The sequence below is a fragment of the Elephas maximus genome, chromosome 3, assembly GCF_024166365.1.
Source record: "Elephas maximus indicus isolate mEleMax1 chromosome 3, mEleMax1 primary haplotype, whole genome shotgun sequence".
Classification (NCBI taxonomy): domain Eukaryota; kingdom Metazoa; phylum Chordata; class Mammalia; order Proboscidea; family Elephantidae; genus Elephas; species Elephas maximus.
In genome coordinates this window covers 74,716,795-74,737,071 of record NC_064821.1, presented here as the reverse complement: position 1 = coordinate 74,737,071, position 20,277 = coordinate 74,716,795, and the positions used below count along the sequence as shown (strand labels likewise).

Here is a 20,277-nt window from a genome sequence, read left to right as displayed (position 1 = left end):
TCAGTCTCTGCCTCTGGGCTTTATTTCCCAACTTCCTCAAAAACCCTCCTCAAAGATGCTTGAAGCTTCTCTCCTTGAACTTTTGACGGTTCAGATCTCCAGCCTCCCCACTCCAAGAGCTGACTTTCTAGTTCTGCCCTGGGTCCTCAGCAAGACCCAGGCAGGACTCACCATTCAGGCTGCACCCAGGAAAACTGAGTTTCTTCCCTTTCACAGAACTAGTAGTCTAAGTGGCAGCAGGATTAGTAAGCCAAGGCTGAACGGGCCAAGACCAGCCCGCAGGAGCCAGACATACGCTCTGAAGAGGAATAGGAGGGGTAGGACTGGAGCAGAGCCTGGTGAAGGGGCTTCTGCTCAGCCTGAAAGGGGCAGGGGCAAGCCACATAAGCCTATGGCTTAACTATATCCTAAACGTCAGAAGTTGACAAACTCTTCTTTGGTGGCAAAAGCTTGTCCTTAGAAACTGTAGCAGTTAGGTTGCAGTTGGCTGTGAATTGCAAAAAATTCTTCCACAGAAGTTTAAACAAAACAGATTAAACAAAATACATCTCAAGGATGCACAATGTCTTTAGCACCTTCTGGTTTTCTCCATTGCCGTTCTTTGCGTGTGGCTGTCACTGTCATGATCACAAAAAGCCTGTTCCACCTCTGTCCTCACATCTGTGTTCTAGGGAAAAGGCAGGAAAAGGAACCCTGATCATGTATTGTATTATTCCTTAGCCCACCCTTGTTGCCCAGAATTCTGTCACATAGTTGTCCTTAGCTCTGGGGTTAGCTAGGTACATTGCCACATTCTAAACAGTTATTTTAGAAAGGAATAAACAAAGGGAGGAGGGCATGGTGGTTCAATGGTAGAATTCTCACCTCCCACATGGGAGACCTGGGTTTGATTCCCAGCCAGTGCACTTCATGCGCAGCCACCACCATCTGTCCATGGAGACTTGTGTGTTGCTATGATGCTGAACAGGTTTCAGTGGAGCTTCCAGACTAAGATGAACTAGGCAGAAGCTGGTGATCTACTTCCAAAAATCAGCCAATGAAAGCCGTATGGATCACAATGGTCTGATCCACAGCTGATCACGGGTATGGTGCAGGACCAGGCAACATTGCCTTCAGTTGTTCATGGGGTTGCCACGAGTTGGGTGCCGACTCCACAGTAGCTAACAGAGACAACAAAAACAAACAGAGAAAGGTCCATTAAGTAAACAATTATCCATGTGTGCCACAGAACCCCAAGGTATGAACTAGATCAGAGTGGGATATCTTTGAAGCAGGGCCCTACCCACTCTGGTTCCTTCTCCACCTTTGTTGGTGGCCCCTGAAGTATCTTTAAGGGACTCTGGTGTGCCTGGGAACCTAGCTGGAAAACCATTGCACCAGGTAGGGCAGGAGTCAGCAAACTTTTCTGTAAGGAGTTTGATGTTAAGTACTTTAGGCTTTGAGGGCCACCTAAAATCATTGCCACGTATTTGTCTTCTTTTTTTCCCTAACTCTTTCAAAATGCAACAACCATTCTTAACTCAAGAATGACCATACAAAACAAACCATGGACCAGATTTGGCCCAAAGACCATAGTTTGTCAACCCTGCTCTAGGGAATGATGAGGCACTGAGAATTTTTGGTAAAGGATGGCTGACAGACAGAGAGCCCAGTTGGGAGGCTGTTGCAGAAATGCAATTATTGAGTAACGCCACCTCAGTCGAGATCTCCTGGGACTACAGCTTCCTGTAAATTGTCCCTAGGCTGTTGGATCCTCTGCAGCCTCACAGCCATTGAGCACAGGCTGCCAGGGCAGGAGCCCCATCCTTGGCTAGTCCTGAACAGTGCTTAGAAAGCAAGGAATGTCCTCCAGAGACTAGGATGGGTGTCCTCCATGGTCCCTATTCAATCCCCCGTGACTTTCAGGATAAACTGGCTGTGTTCTGGGGGGTATGGTTCCCAAGACTCTCTCCCCTGCCCACCCTCTGCCATGAGTGGCTCATGCAAACCCCAGCTCCCACTACCCCTTTTCCTACTCTGGGACCCTAAACCAGCTTGCTGGTTGGCCTCTCTACCTCCAGCCCATCCTTGATACTGAGCTCTCTTTCCTAAAAACCACTTCTGATTATTTATACTTCCCCACTCAAAACCTTTAATAGCTTCCCAGAATCTTCCCAATCGAGTCTAGACTGCTTGCTCTGGCCTGCCAGGCAAAACCCAACCTCTGACTCTGTCCCCAGGCAGACCAGTGCTCAAGCCAGCTGTTCTGCATGCCCCACTTCCCCGGCCTCGACGGACCTGTGTGCTGGTTCTTTCTTCCCCTGTTTATGACCAGTTGCCATCCAGTTTATTCCAACTAGTCAATTCCAGCTCATAGGAACCCCGTGTGTGTCAGAGTAGAGCCATGTTCCACAGGGTTTATCAATGGCTGATTTTTCAGAAGTAGATCTCCAGGCCTTTCTTCTGAGGCACCTCTGAGCGGACTTGAACCTTCAACCTTTCATGTTAACCGTTTATACCACCTAGGATCTCCCTCCTATTTTATGGCTCACAGCATTTCCTGGACAAAGTCTATACCCTTCTCCCTCCTGCAGGGCCAGCCTGAGCCTCTCCCTCCCTTCTTTTCCATCTTTCAGCACTCACCACCTGCTCCACCAAATTGGCATTCAGATCCTACTCTAAACCGCCAGGCAAGTGAGGTAACTTACTGGAAGCGGCTAGCCCGGTGCTTGGCACATAGCAGGTGCTCGGTAATTATGTCTGAGATGAAGGGTTCATTTATTCATTTGTTTAATGGGTTTAAATCGGGTGCCTAAGCTGTATACAAATGTGCCTCTCTGATCATGCTTATTTCATGTACTGCCATCCCTCCTATCTCAGAAAGGCGCTTTGTGAGCTTGATTGATATGCATGTTAGTTAATGAGTCATTATAGGATTCTGTCTTTAAACAAAGGCCAAAGCAGAGGAGAAAAAAGAGGAAATTGTCAGTACATCGTGCACTGGAGTTCCGTCCCGAAACTGCAAGGTTGTGTATGGTGGACTGCCTACTAGGCGTAATTAGCTCCCGTGTTAGGGTCAGACACTGTCAGATGTGGTTTACATCAATGGCTGCTGTCACCAGTGATGTGAGCCATTTTACGGCACTGGGTTGGGGCCTTCAAAGCAATACTTTCCCATTATAGGCCTAGTAACTGTGTGCTCCCTGTCCTGGAGGTAGCGCAGTGAGCTGGTGTCTCCTGTCCTGGGACTGGCTAGATGGGGCTGGTGATGGAGAAGATTGCATCCAGGACCCTCACTCTCTGCTGAGCCCAGGCCCTCTTCTCCTGCAGAAAGCACTACCTGCCTCGCAGTACTTTATGTACAGCAGGTGTTTGCTGAGCACCTGCAGTGGTCCAGAAAGAGCTCAGAAGAGGTTTTTAAGATGATAAGACATGATCCTTTCCTCACAGACCTGAGACTTCATGGAATGTTGTGAGGTGGTAGCACATAGTGGCAAAGAGCCTGGCCTCTAAAGCCTGCCTGGTGTGAGTCCCAGCTCTACCACTTAGCTGTGTGATCTTAGGCAAGTTGCTTGACCTCTCTGTGCCTCAACATTCTCATTTCTGAAATGGAGGTAATTATAGTACCTGTTGTGAGTTTTACATGAGTTGATATATGTAAAGTGCTTTGTACAGAGTGGCACATTGTAGATGTCAGGGATTATGGTGAAGAAATCTCAGATTATCAAATTACGTAATTAAGTGTCTCAAAAAATCTTCTGGACCAGGAGTCGGCAAACTATACAGCCAGGGCGCCAAATCCAGCCCACTGCTAGTTTTTGTAAATGAAGTTTGATTGAAACACAGCCACTCCCATTTGTTTACATGTTGTCTGTGGCTGCTTCTGCGCTGCCACAGAAAAGTTGACTAGTTGCCTGCAAAGCCTAAATTTTTACTCTCTGGCCCTTTACAGAAAAAGTGTGCCGACCCCTGTCCTAGATGGTAACTATGGTGAGGGATCTGAGATGGTAGCAATCCGTCCACATTGGAGGGTCGGGAAAGGCATCCTTTGGGAGGTGGGCTGGCCAGCAGACAGGCACTGGTGGTACAGAAGCAGTGAGCCCTGGCCCCCTGGCCCCTAGGAGTTCACGGTGTAGTACAGAAGCAGATAAAAAGACAATTACATACAGCAGGTGAGTACTGAAATGAGGTGAGAGGAAGGTGCTGGGTAGGGAGCACCCACCTGGTCCAGGGTAATCAGAGAGCACTCTGAGAAGAAGAGAAATGTGCTAGGGGAGGAGGTGGAGAGGGAGGAGCCTGTGCAAACCAGAGTGGAGCCCCTCCTTATATGTTAGGCTAGGAAATGGCAACGAACGTCACTCTAGCGGCAGGACTGGAGAGTGAAGGATGGAAAGAAGATTCCGGCCTGAGGCAGGCATCTTCTGATGATGGCATGAGTCGACAAGGAACCTGAGAGGGGTCTCACCTCCTGGATGGGAAAACCAGAAGGGCCAAGGAATATCCAGTCACTATTAACAGTTGTTTTCCATCCCCTCTTTTCTAACCCACCCCAATCCTGCAACAGGTCCACTTCCTCCCTCACCTAGAATAGTGCTTCTTGTTGTTGGGTGCCTTCGAGTTGATTCTGACTCATAGTGACCCCACGTGGCAGAGTAGACAGAACTGCCCCATAGGGTTTTCTAGGCTGTAATCCTTATGGAGGAAACCCTGGTGGTATAGTGGTTAAGTGCTACAGCTGCTAACCAAGAGGTCGGCAGTTCGAATCCACCAGGCACTCCTTGGAAACTCTGTGGGGCCATTCTACTCTGTCCTATAGGGTCGCTATGAGTCAGAATCGACTCGACAGCAGTGGATTTGGTTTGGTTTTGGGGAATCCTTATGGACGAACATCCACCAGGGCTTTCTCTCATCAGGTCACTAGGCGGGTTCGAACCTCCAATCTTTCAGTTAGGAGCTGAGCACTTAACCATCATGCCACCAGGGCTCCTTAGAAATTGCTACAGCCCAGTAATTGGTCTCTTGGTTTTCAAACCACTGTCAGTAGTGTTGATCCTAAAATGAAAATTTCGTATCACACCCTTGCTTAAAACTCTTTCGTAACTTCCTTTTGTCTTCAGGACAGGGTCCCAAATCCTTAGTGTGGCAGACAGCCCTTCATAACCTGGCTTCTCCTGCTTCTCTCATTTCTCCACCCTCCACTTCCCTCTCACTAAAACTTGTTGCCATCAAGTCGATTTCTGGCTCATAGTGACTCTATAGGACAGAGTAGAACTGCCCCAAAGAGTTTCCAAGGAGTGCCTGGTGGATTTGAATGGCCGACCTTTTGTTTGGCAGCTGTAGCACTTAACGGCTACGCCACCAGGGTTTCCCCCTCTCACCTAGCAAACCAAAAGACAACCAGTTACCTTTGAGTGGATTCCAGCTCCTGGCAACACCATGTGTTACAGAGAACTGTGCCCTATAGGGCTTTCAGGCCTGTGACCTTTCAGAAGCAGATCACCAGGCTTTTTTTTTTTTTTTTTTTTTTGAGGCAATTCTGGGTGGTTTTGAACCACTAACCTTTTAGTCGGTGGTCAATCACTTAACTGTTTGCCCCACACAGGGACTGTTAGAAATCTGTACAAGTCATGCCATCCACCCACGCCTCTTGCCTGTCACTTGCTCTTCCCTCTGCCTGGATTGCTTCCCCTTCTTTATGTACTTGTTGAACTTTGGTCCATCTTCCAGACTCAGCCAGGGCTTCATTTCCTCCAAGGGCCTCCTAATCTTTCTCCCAGCCAGTGGCAATTGCCTCCTCCTTTTCCGAGCTGTTTCCCCATTGATGTGCTCACGGATGTTCTTATGCAGAGAAGCTCCTCTCTGGGGCTCCCAGGCCTGCTGCAGAGGGCCCTGCATCAATGCATCCAGGCCCATGAATGCTACGGCACCAGTTTGTTTCTGCGGTACCTGAAGGCACCTTGAGGTGAGACTTGCCTAACACCCTGGCAGTACCTGGTGCGAGGCTGTTTGGTGTGGACAGAGGAAGTCTGCAGACGGTATCAACCACAACTAGGAAAAAATATCCATGGAAATTTTATATTCCTTAGGTTGTGGAAAAGGATACAAAGGGGCAACTTCAGCCTACCCATTGGGTGAAGAGCCTCAAGAGATTAAAACCAAATTGAAATGGCAAAAAGAGACCCTGATTAGACAATAGGAGTGGGCACTTCTTGTGTGTCCTATCTTCATGAATGGCCCCACCACACACCCACCCAACTGCCCAAGCCAGAAACCTGCAAGTCATTGTAAATCCCTCCCTCTCCCTCAACCCCTCATCCACCCAGCCACAAAGTCCTAAATATCACTAGAATCTGATGCTTTTCTCATCCTTATTGCTGCTCTTTGGGAAGAACCTTCTCCACTGCTCACTTAGACTTCGCCAAAGCTCCTGAGCCATCCTCACCACCTCTAGCATCACTCTTGCCACGTCACTTTCCACAGTTTCCAGCAGCCAGACCTATCTAACCCCCTCGCATCACCCCACTGTTTAAAACTCTTCTACTGCTCCTCTCTCAGGATACCCCCCAATTTTCTTGAGCAGGAGGTCATGAAACCCTTTGGGCTGAGCCCCAGGCAAACATCTCAAGTTCTCTGTCTTCCTGAGTCACCTCCTTGCCCTGAATGCCCAGCCACATTGTCCCCCAAGAGTGAGGACAGCTGGCAGGTGCACTCAACCAATGTTTGTAGAGCTGCCTCTGACAGACATTCAACAGCGTGTTATTTTAGAATGTTTCATTGCTGCCACAGCTCAGGCCTGTGCACCTGATTCCCTCCTGGAATGTCCCCTTCCCTCTCCCAGCACCCCTCTTTGGCCTGATGGAGTCTCTCGTATCCTTCTGAATTCCCTCAGTTGCCACCATTGTGACTAGCCTCCACTTCCTGTCTTCACCATAAGTTGGCTAAGACACTTCCTCTGTGCTCCCACGGCCCCCGTATGTCTTTTTCCCTGCCAGAACATTTGTCACCTGATGGCACAAACAGTTAAGTGCTCAACGACTAATCAAAAGGTTGGCAGCTCAAACCTACCCAGAGGCACCTTGGAAGACAAGCTTGACTCTCTGCTTCCAAAAGGTCACAGCCTTGAAAACTCCATGGAGCACAGTTCTACTCTGCCACACATGGGGTCACCATGAGTCGGAATTGACTGGAAGGTTTTGTTTGGGTTTTGGTCATGATTATCATTTTATATTTCTCTCACCCTTACTCACTGAGGGTAGGTACCATGTCTTGCTCACTGTTGAAACCCCGCCTCCTAGCCTGGCATATGGTGAATGTTTTGTAAATATTTGTGGAGGGCAGGACTAAAACAAGCTAAGAAGGGGGAATCTTGTTGAAATCTCCTTCCTGGAACATTCATTTATTCAACAAATAAACAAACAAAAAGGATTGAAAACAGCAGTCAGAAGAGAGACTGAGAGGAACTTCTGCAGGTCCCTGGGGACAAGATAGCTGAGATTCCACATGTGGCCTGAAAAATTGCCACCAAGCCCATGAGGATTTCTGTGCATTAAAGCATGAAGAAAGAGTCTAATCATCTTGCAGTCAGACAGATGTGTCTGTTGTTTCCATGACAGCCCCTGGAATTGGCCAGATGTGCCATGAACATCTCTGGAAAAATCAGGGGGCCCCAGAGACTGTAAGGCCTGGAAAGAAGTTCATTCACTCTCATAGAGGTGACACAAAAATAGTCAGTCTGCATTAAGGAGTCTGTAGGGTGGTGTCACAAGTGACCCTGGGCATCGGGACATAACCTGAAATAGTCTTACCATCCTCAAGCCTTTGGAGATCTTCTTTTCTTTTTAAATTAAGAAAAGTCTCTCTTCATGGGCACTGTCTGCTCCCTAATCCTGTACTCCCTCCCTAGGTGATCAAGCTCGCCTTTGAGGAGTTTGACTTGGAGAGGGGCTATGACACCCTGACAGTCGGGGACGGTGGGCAGGACGGGGACCAGAAAACAGTTCTGTACATGTAAGTGAAGTGGTGCATTTGGTTGGAAGGGTGGGATGGCACGTGTCCCTTGGCTGTGGGTGGTGGGGATGGGCTCGCCGAATCTTCCTGGTTCCCCAGGTCACCCTGCTGCAAGGACAGATCCTCCAGCACTTTTGGTTTCCAGGACAGTGCTTCTGCCTCCTTCTACTTTAATCAAGGGAAATAGAGAACTGGACCGAATTCTCACTGGAAATTCAGAAAATGAACAGGCTCTGAAAAAGCAGGGGAAATAGAAGTCTCATGTGTGAGCTTGAAGCTGCCCATTTTGCCATCTACTTCTATGCAGATCCCACTTCTGCCACCCAACATTTTTTACTCAGGGCTGCAGAGTCCTTGGCAGTCTGACATCATGCAAAGGCAATGGAAGTGTTTTGCTAACCTCCTTGCATGTTCAGGAAAGTAGATAGTTTCAGAGAATTGGGACCATACAGATATAGTGAGCACACTTTTCTGAGCCTGAGAGAGAGAGAAGTTAGTATGTTGTGGTCTAGTTGTGGGATAGGATAATCAATACCAGGCTGTCCTGGGATTCCATTCTGTTGGGTCCTTGCTCTTGGGGCCATTGATGCCCTTCTTCTTTATTAGCCTGACATGGAAGCAGAAGAATGCTTCTGATCAGTGCATGTGGCCAAGCTTCAGAGAGACAGGCCTGGCCTTGTTCATCTACCTTGTCAAGAAGAAAAAATTCACAAACATTGAACACCTTCTGTGTGCCCAAGAACTGGATGGGGACTTTCACATCAGTTATCTCAATTAATCCCCACAACAGCTCCGTGAAAAAGTTTTATTATCCCCATTTAACAGGTGGGGAAACTGAGGCTTGGAGTAATTAAATGTCTTGCGGAAGATCGTGGAGATGGCAGGTGGTAGAACTAACACTCTAGTTCACGTCTTCTGATTTCCGCCAAGGATCACATCCCATGCTGCACTCCCTCCCACCAGCCTAGTTCCTGTCTAACACCCTCAGGTTTTAATGCTGAATAAGAAACGGCTCTTCAGTAAAGGCTGGCTTGTCCAGGTGCCATTTTGCCCTGAGTTCATCCCATACCTTCTCCACACCTTCCTAGAGAAGATGCTATCAGAGCAGTAAAACAACTCACCAATGTTACCTGCTGAGTCAAGTGACATGGCTGGGACTTGGGATCTATTAGAACAAAAGATTGCGATGTGAGCCCAGGAAGGACCTCACCACCCCCCCAGCCCACGCACGTCTGCTTGGTGCATTCTCATCACTCTCCTTCTGCCCTGGCTTTCCCTCCACATAGGTGAGTTAGCACCATGTGCCTAAGGCTCTTGAATCCTAGCTCCATATCTTCCTGTGACCCGCTGGGCTTTGTCACAGAGGGAACCTTAGAACATCGGAGCTCAAAAAGGCATTCGGGATCGTACAGCTCAACCTTCTCATTTAACATTGAGTGAAAAAGCCCAGAAAGGCTCAACCCCTTGCCCAAAATCCAGCAGCAAATGAATGGCGAGGCCTGGGTTTGCACCCAGGTCTCTGGACCAGTCTTATTTGAGTGAGTTCCCAACACGTTCTGTAGCAGCCCCCTAGCTGTAGGGTGTTGAGGCTCTCCCTAACACCTCCAGTTCTCTTTAGGCCAACATTGACCTCAAACCTTCAGGGAAACGCATGTAAAACAGCTGGGCTACTTTGTTATCATAATTGGGTCTAACACTCGTGATTAGTAAAAGCAAAGACCTTGGCCTTCTCCGTTTCTCACTGGGACTCCCACGTTATGAGCCAACACTGACCTGGCTTCTCTTCCTAATCATTACAGCTAGGCCCAGGGCTTAGTGCCCCTAGGCCAGGGATGTCACATGGGCCAGGGTGGCTCCACTGTGGTCTATCCCAGCTCCACCCTACGGCTTCCATGGTGCGTTGCTCATCTTTCTGCAGCCAACTCAGCAGGCCCCCAAGCTTTGAGACTCCTGGTGGATCAGAGACTGGGACTCATTAACCTAACCCCCACTCCTGCCCATGCTGGTAGCTTTTCTGGTCTCAACAGAAGGAGGGAGCCAGCCTGGGAAGGGGCTGGAACACCTGAATAGAGTTTTTCTTCTTGAACCACCCCCTCCAGGCCTGTGCAGTGGACTCTTGGCTCTTCTACTCACCATCAGGCTGGCCTTGGGGAGTCACTGCCCATTTTGCACCTCTGTCTTCCCATCTGTGCAGTGGGGATGATAATCCCCACTTCAGTGGGCTGCTGGGGGCATTAAATGACATAGTGGATGGCACTTGATCAGCACAGCATCTGACTTGGGTAGGTGCTTGGTAAATGTGAGTTGAATCAGAATCCTCCCCAGGCTTACAGCTCCTTCAGAAAGTGCAACCCTGGGGTGATGGCTGTACATTAAGCCTTATCTCTCACATGGAATGGAAGGATATGCCTCCTGAGAAGAAATCCCTGAGCTTTCGATTAGGGAAGTGGGTTTCTGTCTGTGTCTTTTCTGCAATGCAGTTCACACAGGAGATCAAAGGCCCCAAGATTTGGATTCTGCTATCCCTGTACCCAGGGAGTCCTGGTGGCAGCACAAGGGTTAAATCACTCAGCTGCTAACTGAAAGGTTGGTGGTTCAAACCCACTAGTGGCTCTGCAGGAGAAAAGACCTGATGATCTGCTCCTGTAAAGATTATAGCCTTGGAAACCCCATGGGGCAGTGCTACTCTGTCCTATAGGGTTGCTAAAGTTGGAAAGGGCTCCACGGCACATAACAACAACATCCCTGTGCCCTGAGCAAATGAGGGCAGGGATCTCCCTCCTGAGCCCAGGGGTCTAGGCTGGGGAGTCGAGGGAGAGGGACTGAGTCTTCCCAGCAAGTGGAGCACATGCTGCTTGGTCCAATGTCAGAAACACTGTGGGGCGCAGAGCTTGCCCCGAATGGGCCTGGATCCTAGATATTCCTTTGGATGTAGTTGGTTGGGCAGTCCTTCTATTTGGGTGTTGTGGCAGGGTGCACCCCTCTAAATCTCTCTGTCCTGACAGTCTGACAGGTACGTCGGTCCCAGATCTGATTGTCAGCACCAGCCATCAAATGTGGCTTCTCTTCCAGACTGATGGCAGTGGCAGCTCCTTGGGATTCAAGGCTTCTTACGAAGGTAACTGCTTTGGGTGAGAGGGATAAACTCTGCACTGGGGGTCCGAGACTGGGGATCTGGCTTTGTAGTCAGAAACCTGGGGTTTGAATCCTGGTTATGGCCTATACTAATTTCCCCTCTTTAGGCCACTTCTTTGACTTTCATGAGCCCCAGCTTTCTTCTCGGTTCAGTGGAGCCCCAGGTTGCTTTGAGGGTTTCATGAGATAAATCACTTAAAATTCCGGACCCACAACGCCAGGCACATACATCAGCTCTATCCCCAAGTCAGACCTGGCTCATGTAGATCTTTGATACCAGTACCAGTCGCCATTGAGTCAATTCCGAATCATGGCGACCCCATGTGTGTCAGAGTGGAACTGAACTCCATAGGGTTTTCAGTGGTTGATTTTTTGGAAGGAGATCTCCAAGGCTTTCTTCTAAATCACTTCTGGGTGGACTCGAACTACAACCTTTTGTTTAGCAGCTGAGCATGTTAACCCAGCAACTCCTTTAAAAAGCCCCTTAAAATTTCCGAGCCTCGCTTATTTTTAAAAATCTTTAGACTTGGAACAATAGTTTCCCACCGACCCTATTCAGGTTCCATGGTGATGAGTAAATAAGTGTGTATGAAGGGCAAGGTGCCGACACACGTCATGGTTGGTAGCCCAAGGAAGATGCAGATGAGAGTGGCCTTTATCTCTTGTTGAGAATAGGCATTAAGAGAACAGCAAACTGGGACCTAAGAGATATCACCACCCTCTCACCTTACCCACCAATGCTCTTGTTGACTTCCTTTTGGCCAATGAGTGCTAATGCTGATCCTCACAAAAAGAGGAAGAGAAGCCATTCCACAAATATTTGTTAAACTCCTGTTAGGCACTAGACATACCAGCACTAGGGGAATGGAGTGCTCGATAATGTCTAACAGGAGCTTAACAAATATTTGTGGAATGGAGGAAACCCTGGTGGCATAGTGGTTAAGTGTTACAGCTGCTACCCAAGAGATCAACAATTCAAATCCACCAGGGGCTCCTTGGAAACTCTATGGGGCAGTTCTACCCTGTCCTTTAGGGTTGCTATGAGTCGGAATCGGTTCGATGGCAGTGGGTTTGGTTTGGTTTTGGTTTAGAGGAATGGATGCATAAGATCTACACCCTTACCTCAAGGGGCCTCCACTCTAGTGGTGAGACAGAGGAGAAACAAATATGGCATTAAAGCAAGATAGTTGCCCCAAACAGAGTCAACGGGAGCACAGATAAATGATCATGAAAGGCTTTATCAAGAAATGAACCTTGCATCTTTAAAATGATAAAGTAGCTACCAGAGTTGGTGAGTGGTGCAGATGATTAATGCCCCTGGCTGCTAAGCAAAAGGTTGGAGGTTCTAGTCCACCCAGAGTTGCCCTAGAAGAAAGTTATGACTATCTCCTTCCAAAAAATCAGCCGTTGAAAACCCTGTGCAGCACAGTTCTACTCTGACACGGGTGGGGTTACCATGAGTTGAAATCAACTCAATGGCAACTGGTAACTGGTGGTAGAGAGACAGGAAGCAGGGGGAGAAGGTACAAGACTGATAATTATACAAGAAAATATTTAAAGGAGAGAGCCCAAGCTGTGTTGAACACCTCCGAAAGACTCTCATGCAGCCCAGTAGGGCTCCCCCACCTACCCTCCTACCCCCAGTGTAATAAAGCAGGCTCTGGATTCTTATTCTGGGACCTGTCCTCTGTCTCCAGACTGGGTGCATAGGGAGCTAGCCCAGATTTCCTACACTAACACTATGGTACACATCCAGATGCACACCAGGGGATGGATGGTAGATGTCTGTTCTAAGAGTAAGAGGCCAGGTGTCTAGGTGAGACAGAGCAGCAGACAGAGCACGCCTCTACAACGGTGAGTGTTGAGTTCAAATCCTGGTTCTGTGACTTCCCAACTCCGTGGCAAGTCATAGAATCTCTCTAGGGCTCTGTTTCTTCATCTGTGAAATGGATATTATAATACAACCTAGTTCACAGGGCTACTGTGAAGATTAAGTTAGATTATGAATGTGAAAATAAGAGATGTTGCAAATTGCAAAGCAGTTAGGGAGTAACTAATGAGTGAGTAAATGGATAGTTAAATGGGATTTTCCAGTGTATGAAGCTACATGCAAGCAGTGGTGATGGAAAGAGCACTCAGTAGATGAGAAATCAGGAAACCTCAATTCAGGGCCAAGCTCTGTTGCTCACTCCTTTGAAAATGGGAATGAGTGTGAATTTGTCAGGACTGGATTTGGACTTGAAGTAGTTTTCTCCCATCTCTAAAATTCTATAGATGTTCAGCAGTAAGTGTTCCTGGAAGTGGGGAGGAGTGATTCCATGTCAGTCAAGTGCCCATAGTCTGTCTGTACTTTCTCAATGGCTTGGATAAGGCATAAATAACGTGAGCTTGAAAGGGATAACAGTACACCAATTGGCAAACAGAGCATACAGAAAGATCTTTACAGAATAGAGCTATTGGCTAAATTAAGAGGATAAGATGAAATGGGAATAAATATAAAGTCCTCTTTCACGGCTCAAAAATCTAGCTACTAGAATTTGTGCTGTGCTTTATTCTTCCCTGATCAGGCATCAGAGAATCAAGCTTAGATGTGAGGACCTTCACTTGAGACAGACAAAGAGAGGACTTATGTCAGGCCCCATGAGTCTTAAACCCCTGAATGTTTACTCAGGAGAAAGGCAGAATCAGGGAGATGAGAGCTGTGTCCAAATATTTGAAGAGCTGTCTTGTGGGAAGAGGAATTAGACTTGTTCGGTGTGCTTGCATGGGAAAAGAAAGGGACATAACATTTGTTGAGAGCCTACTATGTGCCAGAAGCTTGATGTTTTGGGCGAGAGGGTAGTTTCAAACGGTGTCATGCAAAGACCTGGGATACCCCAGGGACCACCCAGGTCGGGTGGGGGTTACCTAGCCAGGAAGGCTCCAACCGTAACTCTATTTCTTTTCCTTTCTTCTCTTTTATTCCTGGTAAGCCTTCTTTCAAGAGGGGGGTTGTAGCTAAACCTTAGTTTGAAAAATACTGTTTCATCTCATACAGTGCTCACAACCATATGGTGGCTTCTGTTCTATAGATGAGGAATCCGAGACTCAGAGAGGTAAAGTAACCTACCCATGGTCATGCAGTTGGAAAGAATGGAGCTGGGATTTGAACCCATGCCTCTCTGACTCCATATCCCATGATTTCCCCACTGTACTGGTAGCCTCTCAAAGTTACAGAATTTTAACTCCTTATAAAATCTTTGTAGAAGTCAAAGCATTTCCCCAATCAAATGGAATAGTGCTCTTCCCACAAGCCAAATCTGGCCACAATTCTCTTCTACTAAGAAGGGAAGGAAAGGAAGGAAAAAAGAAAGAAAACTATAATGTCAACCTGTAATTGCCCTTAGGATAAAGTACAAAGTCATTCACGTGGCATCCAAGGCTCTCCATGATAACAATCCCAAACCCACTCTGGTGCCTATGAATCCATTCAAGACAGAGATAACATGTTCTTAATCTCTCCACCCCACAGTGCCTAGTCCAGCGCCTGGCACAGAAGTGGGGCTCAGAAAAGCCTGCAGAATGTAGCTGTAATAACTTTTGACGCAGGCACCCTCCTTGGCCCACTCTCAATTCCCTGTCAGCCACTTTACCATCTCTCGGTTCTGAGGTGCTAAAAGCCCACATTCTATAATGTCCCCGTAGGCTTTGAGGTCCCACAAACCCAATTTAGAATCAGGTTCTGCCATTGACTGCCTGTGTGATCTTCAGCCAGTCCCTCCTCATCTCTGAGCCTCAGTTTGCCTGCCTGAGATGAGTGGCTGATGTTTACCTCACAGGAGGACTCAGTGTAGTGAAGCACCCAGCATAAAAAAAAAAAAAACCAAACCCACTGCCGTCGAGTCGATTCTGACTCATAGCGACCCTATAGGACAGAATAGAACTGCCCCATATAGCTTCCAAAGAGCACCTGGTGGATTCGAACTGCCGACCTCTTGCTTAGCAGCTGTAGCACTTAACCACTATGCCACCAGTGTTTCCAGGGCCTGGCATTTAGTAAATGCTTTCAGTTAAAAGCTTGCCCCCTTCTCCCGCTTCTGCAGTGCTGCAGTCATTGCCCAAACCTTCAGAATTACCTCTGCCTCCATCTCAGCCCTCCTTTTAACCCAGCACCGGGGGAATCCCATAAGGATAGGTGGTTTTGCTCAGGAATGGGAAGGTAGCTGAGATGCAGATGTTCACCAGGATAGCATGAGGCACTTGAGGACAGAGACCTCCCAGGTGTACCATTTCTACCCCGCCCCCAGGCATACCTGGCCCCATCATCATCATCTCCATGCCCTCTGACCCAATTCAGGTAGAGGGAACCTTCTTTATGTCAGGACAGCTGGCACCGCAATGTCACATGCCCACCACTACCACCATCACCACCATCACCAAAAGCATGATTCCTATGGGTGGACAAATTGAGGGCATTTATTTCCCAGAAATTCTTCCAGTTCTTCTTCTTGGCAGAATTTCAGGTCGAGCTGGTGGAGTGTGCGGAGGGGCACTTAGGATCTGTCACTATCTGAGCACTCAGAGCTAGAAACTCAACCCCACTCCATGGGGCAGCCAGCTGTGGGAAATGCATTCATAGTTGCAATTGCTTTGCTTCCCAGTAGAACAAGAAATATTTAAGGAACAGGCAATTAGCACTTACCAGAAACATTATAAAATTACACACAACTTGCTAACAAGTTTTAGCATCAATCTGGGAGTAACCCTGCTTCCTGACTCTGAGCCTGGAATCTGGCAGCCTAATGCCAAGGCTGGGAGACCGGCCCAAGGGAAGAAGGAGCCAAGACCCTGGCCCTGGAGATACAGAGGAGTAGGCAGGTAGCAGTTAGACAGGAAGGATGCTCAGCAGCCAGCAGGCTCATATTAGAAATGAGGTCATCTCAGTATTCAGCAAACATTTCCTAAGACCCTATTACGTGTTACAGACACCGTTCAGGACATTGAAGCTCTGAGTCCAACAAGGCAATCTCTGTCTTCCTCTAATTTGCTATTTTCTCTATAGTAAAGCAAGTGCTACAAGATGGGGAAATACAAAGGAGAGTCAGCTAATACTGCTTTAGGCTATCAGGGAAGGCTTCCTGGAAGAGTTGGTACTTTAAACTGAGTTTTACTTGAAGGATGAAAAGGATTTTTTCAGACATCTCTGAAGGGAGCCAACAGGTTAGCTTAGAAAGCTGAGATGTATAGATAGAGTTGAGGCTAAAATCTCCAAAGAAATAAACTTTGGGGAAAGTTTGGGGAAATAAAGTACAGAAGATGGCCAAGACCAGGCCTCTGCAGGCAGTGCCCAGTTGATCTTAACTCTGGTGGTGAGCACTGGTGAGCTTTCTGCGGAGATGGTGTTGGGACTCGGCTCTAAGTAATGGAGAGAAGTTTGAAACAAGGCCAAGGGCAGCAGGCTAGCATCATTGACTCTGTCACTTCGGACACTACCTTTCCTCCTGATAGACTACCAAGCATGCAATGTGCCATTTTAACCCTTAAGTCTGTATTTTCAGGACTCCTGTAATTCTTCTTGTTTGGTCCTCATAAGCTGGGGCGCATGAACTTTCCAGCTTGGGTTGGAATAACAGCAGGCATGTTCCTAAGGCACTCATTAAGCTTCCGTGACACCATTAACTCTTTCTCAGACACTGGGAACCAGAGTTCAGCTGGATACAGGCAGCATTTGCTTCCTCTCAGAAAAACCCAGCAGGAGCCATGCTCCACCCGAGTCTGTTCTGGCCCCTGGGTTGACGGTGGCAAGTAAAAGGCTGCCACATTAAAATTTGGTGGGAAGTAATTTGTGAATATGATATAGTCTCTAAATATCTGGACTCTTGCAAATGGTAAGTTCTTGTTTTGGGCTAATGCGGACAGCTTGGAGGCAGCCTAAATGCTCCACATGTCCATACCCACCTTTGTTTCCCAGCCTCCTTCAGCCCATGACATATCCATGACAGTGTTGTGTAGGAAGGAGATGCAAGTGGAGAATGTCATCCACACCTACCCATGCCCCCATCACATTCATGAAAATCATATGCAGAGAGATGCACAGATACCAAGAGGTACACATACATAGATGCGCTGTCTCTTGCCCCCTTGTGTCCTTCCCATCACTAGAAGTAGAAAAGTGGAGTGGGGTGTGGTTCTACAGAAATTCATGAGATATGGGCAAGCCCAGAGTGTTGTCCTACTGCACCAAAGATGTCCTGGCCACTCACTAGGAGTTGGGCCTGATTGAACAGGTCTGGAACACTTACTATGCATAAGGCATCTTGCTTGGTCTGGAGATACAAAGAGAAGGGATGGAACCCCTGGCTTTGAGAGATGACAACCTACAGCAGAGAGCTTAACTAACTTATCCCTCAGCTAGCTTCTTTATGGTCACCCTCAGACCATCTCTCTGGCCCATCTCCCTTCACCATCACTTCCTGCCACATGAGACTTCTAACTATTCTCTACTCTAACTAGTTTATATTCCAGGAGTATACACATTTAAAAAAATAACTGTGTTCGTCCTTAAGAACCTTACTGTTTAATAGAGAGAAACACATGCAAAATTGTAGCACCATTGCTATACCAGAGAAATGTCCATGGACTATGGGAGCGAGAGAGAAAGAACTCGTTAGTCTACCTGGGTGATTCAGGGAAAGAATCCCAGTTGCAAAGTACTTGAGCCAACACTTGAGAGATGATTGAGTTGGTCCAACAGGAAAGTAGGGGGTGTTCATTCTAGAAATAGACACCAGGTGCCAAGCTAGGGCCATGTAAGAGCTGGCTAGGCTCAACCAATAACAGTGACAATAATAACAATGAGGAAACACCTACTAGTTATTGGTTGCCTGCCATGTGCCAGCCATTGCGACAACTGTTGTATTTGTATAAGTTCGTTTAATCTTCCAAACAACCCCAAGACGTAGGTGTTATTATTACCATTTCCATTTCACAGATGAGAAAACTAAGGCTCAGAGAGAATAAGTAATTTGCACAGGGTCCATTTCTTAGCGTCAGAGCCAGGATGTAGATCCAAGACTTTCTGACATCAGAGCCCTTGCTCTCACCATTGCACTATTTTGGTTCCCTATGGGCCACCCAGTTTTGGAGCATATAAAGCTCAAGGAAATGATGGTCGAAGATGAAGCTGGGGTTGGAGGGGGGTCAGCATGGGTCCTACCATGTCAAGGAGTTGAAGTTTTAATCTGTGGATTATTAAGAGCCATTGAAGGGTCAACAAGCCAGAGACAGTAACGATCAGGTTTTTATTTTTGGACCATCTCGGGCTGCTTTGTAGAGTAGGGAATAGAGGGAGGAGTCAAGGCAGCCACCCAGGAAGCTGTTGCAATCATGCAGGTGAGAAATTGCTGGGGCTGAGCTAAGGCAGTGAGAGAAGGGCTGGAGAGCAGAGAGTGCAAAGATGTTCAGGCAGATGAGCCAAGAGGAGGTGGTGAGTGAGAGTTGGGTGGGAAGAGAAAGGGCAGAATCCAGGCTGATTCCGAGGTATCTGGCCTGGATGACCTCCACGAAGCTTTTCCAACTGTACCAGCCCGAGGCAGGAGCTCCCTCCTTTGTTTTCCCACAGACAGGTCATGTGATCAGGTCCACCCACCTCCACTTCCCTCATCATTTACCTTGCAGTTATTTCTATACCCAGCTGATCATGAGTTCTCCAAGAGCAGAGGCCATGATCAGTTCATTGTTTATCTTTACTTCCCAACATGACATTTGGCACAGTTTTCATGTAATAAATATTAGCTGAACCTGTGAAGAATAGACAAAGAAAGTGTTCTGTACATTCTGGGCACAGTGCTAAGCTCTGGTGTACCATGGTCAACAATACGTAATCAATCCTTGCCTTCATGGGGCTTACACTCTAGTGGGCGGGGAGATGAGAAACAAGAAGGCAGACCTGGCAGCCAGCTGGGAGTGAGGGGGGCTGAACTGGTGGATCAGCTTGTTCCTGATCCCAAACAGATGGTAAGCTCTGTGAGGACAGAGATCTCCGACCTGTTCTTCCCAGTGCCTTACTCCCAGTGTCTGAAACAGTAATCGATGAAATATTTCTTGAATGAATAGAGGAACAGTTACAAAGCGCTATCAGTGCTATGAAGGGGAAGAATGGGGTGTTAAGAGAGAAAATGAAAAGGAAAAACCTAAGATGCATGATCAGGGAAGCACCTTTGAGAAGGTGACATTTTCAGCTAAAATCTGTAGTGAGTTTTGCATATGAAGGGGAGGAGGAGAGGGGATTATATCTCAGGCTGAGGGAAAAATAAAGAAACAAATGGACATATGAAGTCCTACCCATTTAGAGAAGCAGTAAATCAAAGCCCAAGCTTGGCCTCCCACATTCCTCAACATGGTGCTCCCCTTCTTAAAAAACAAAACAAAGCAACAAACAACAAGAACAAAAAAAACCCTGTTGCCATCGAGTCAATTCCGACCTGTAGCAACCCTATAGGACTGAGTAGAACTGCCCCATAGTGTTTCCAAGGAGCAGCTGTTGGATTTGAACTGCTGACATTTAGGTTAGCAGCCATATCATTTAACCTTAGAGCACATCAAATAGTCCATGAATTTATAGAGACACATGACGTGATTCCTTCTGTAAAGACATTCTCATAAGAGAGGATTCCAATTTGGTATTAGAAATTGAAAAACCTGGGGCGAAGACAATGAGGTTAATCACACATGATAGGGTTAGAACAGCCAAGAAAGGGGAAAATAAATACACACTGCAGCCTCAGCTATGATGAAATCAGAGGTGTCTTTGAAGCTCATGTTTTCTAGCTTGCGTTTGGTAGGAAAAAGAGAGAGGAAACACTGATAAAATGGAATTATATTAAACCCAATAATTGGACATTATATGCATGATTTGCTCAAGTCAGAATTTGGTTTATCCGTCTGAAATCCTGGGCCCTGATCTCAGACTTGGTCAGCACCTGACCAAGAGGCCCAAGGTCAAGTGCATTTGAGGATGGGCAATAGAGCACAAGGAATCCTCTGCAGGAAGGCAGGGAGCCCTGGTCCCTTTGCTCCCAGTGGGGGGTAGAGGGTGACACTGGGCTTGAAGGAAAGGCCCAGATCAAGATGAGTATGTCCAGGGAACAGAAGCCAGCCACCTGTCCCCTCTCTCCC

The 20,277-nt window shown here is 47.5% G+C and overlaps 1 protein-coding gene across 1 annotated transcript in view; it reads left to right on the top strand.

The window, feature by feature from the left end:
- Positions 1-20,277, top strand: part of CSMD2 (CUB and Sushi multiple domains 2) — a 786,100-nt gene that overhangs the window by 458,825 nt on the left and 306,998 nt on the right. Inside the window, exons 11-12 of the mRNA XM_049878694.1 lie at positions 7,883-7,986; positions 10,992-11,104. Coding sequence (XP_049734651.1) covers positions 7,883-7,986; positions 10,992-11,104 — 217 coding nt within the window. The remainder of the gene's footprint in view (positions 1-7,882; positions 7,987-10,991; positions 11,105-20,277) is intronic.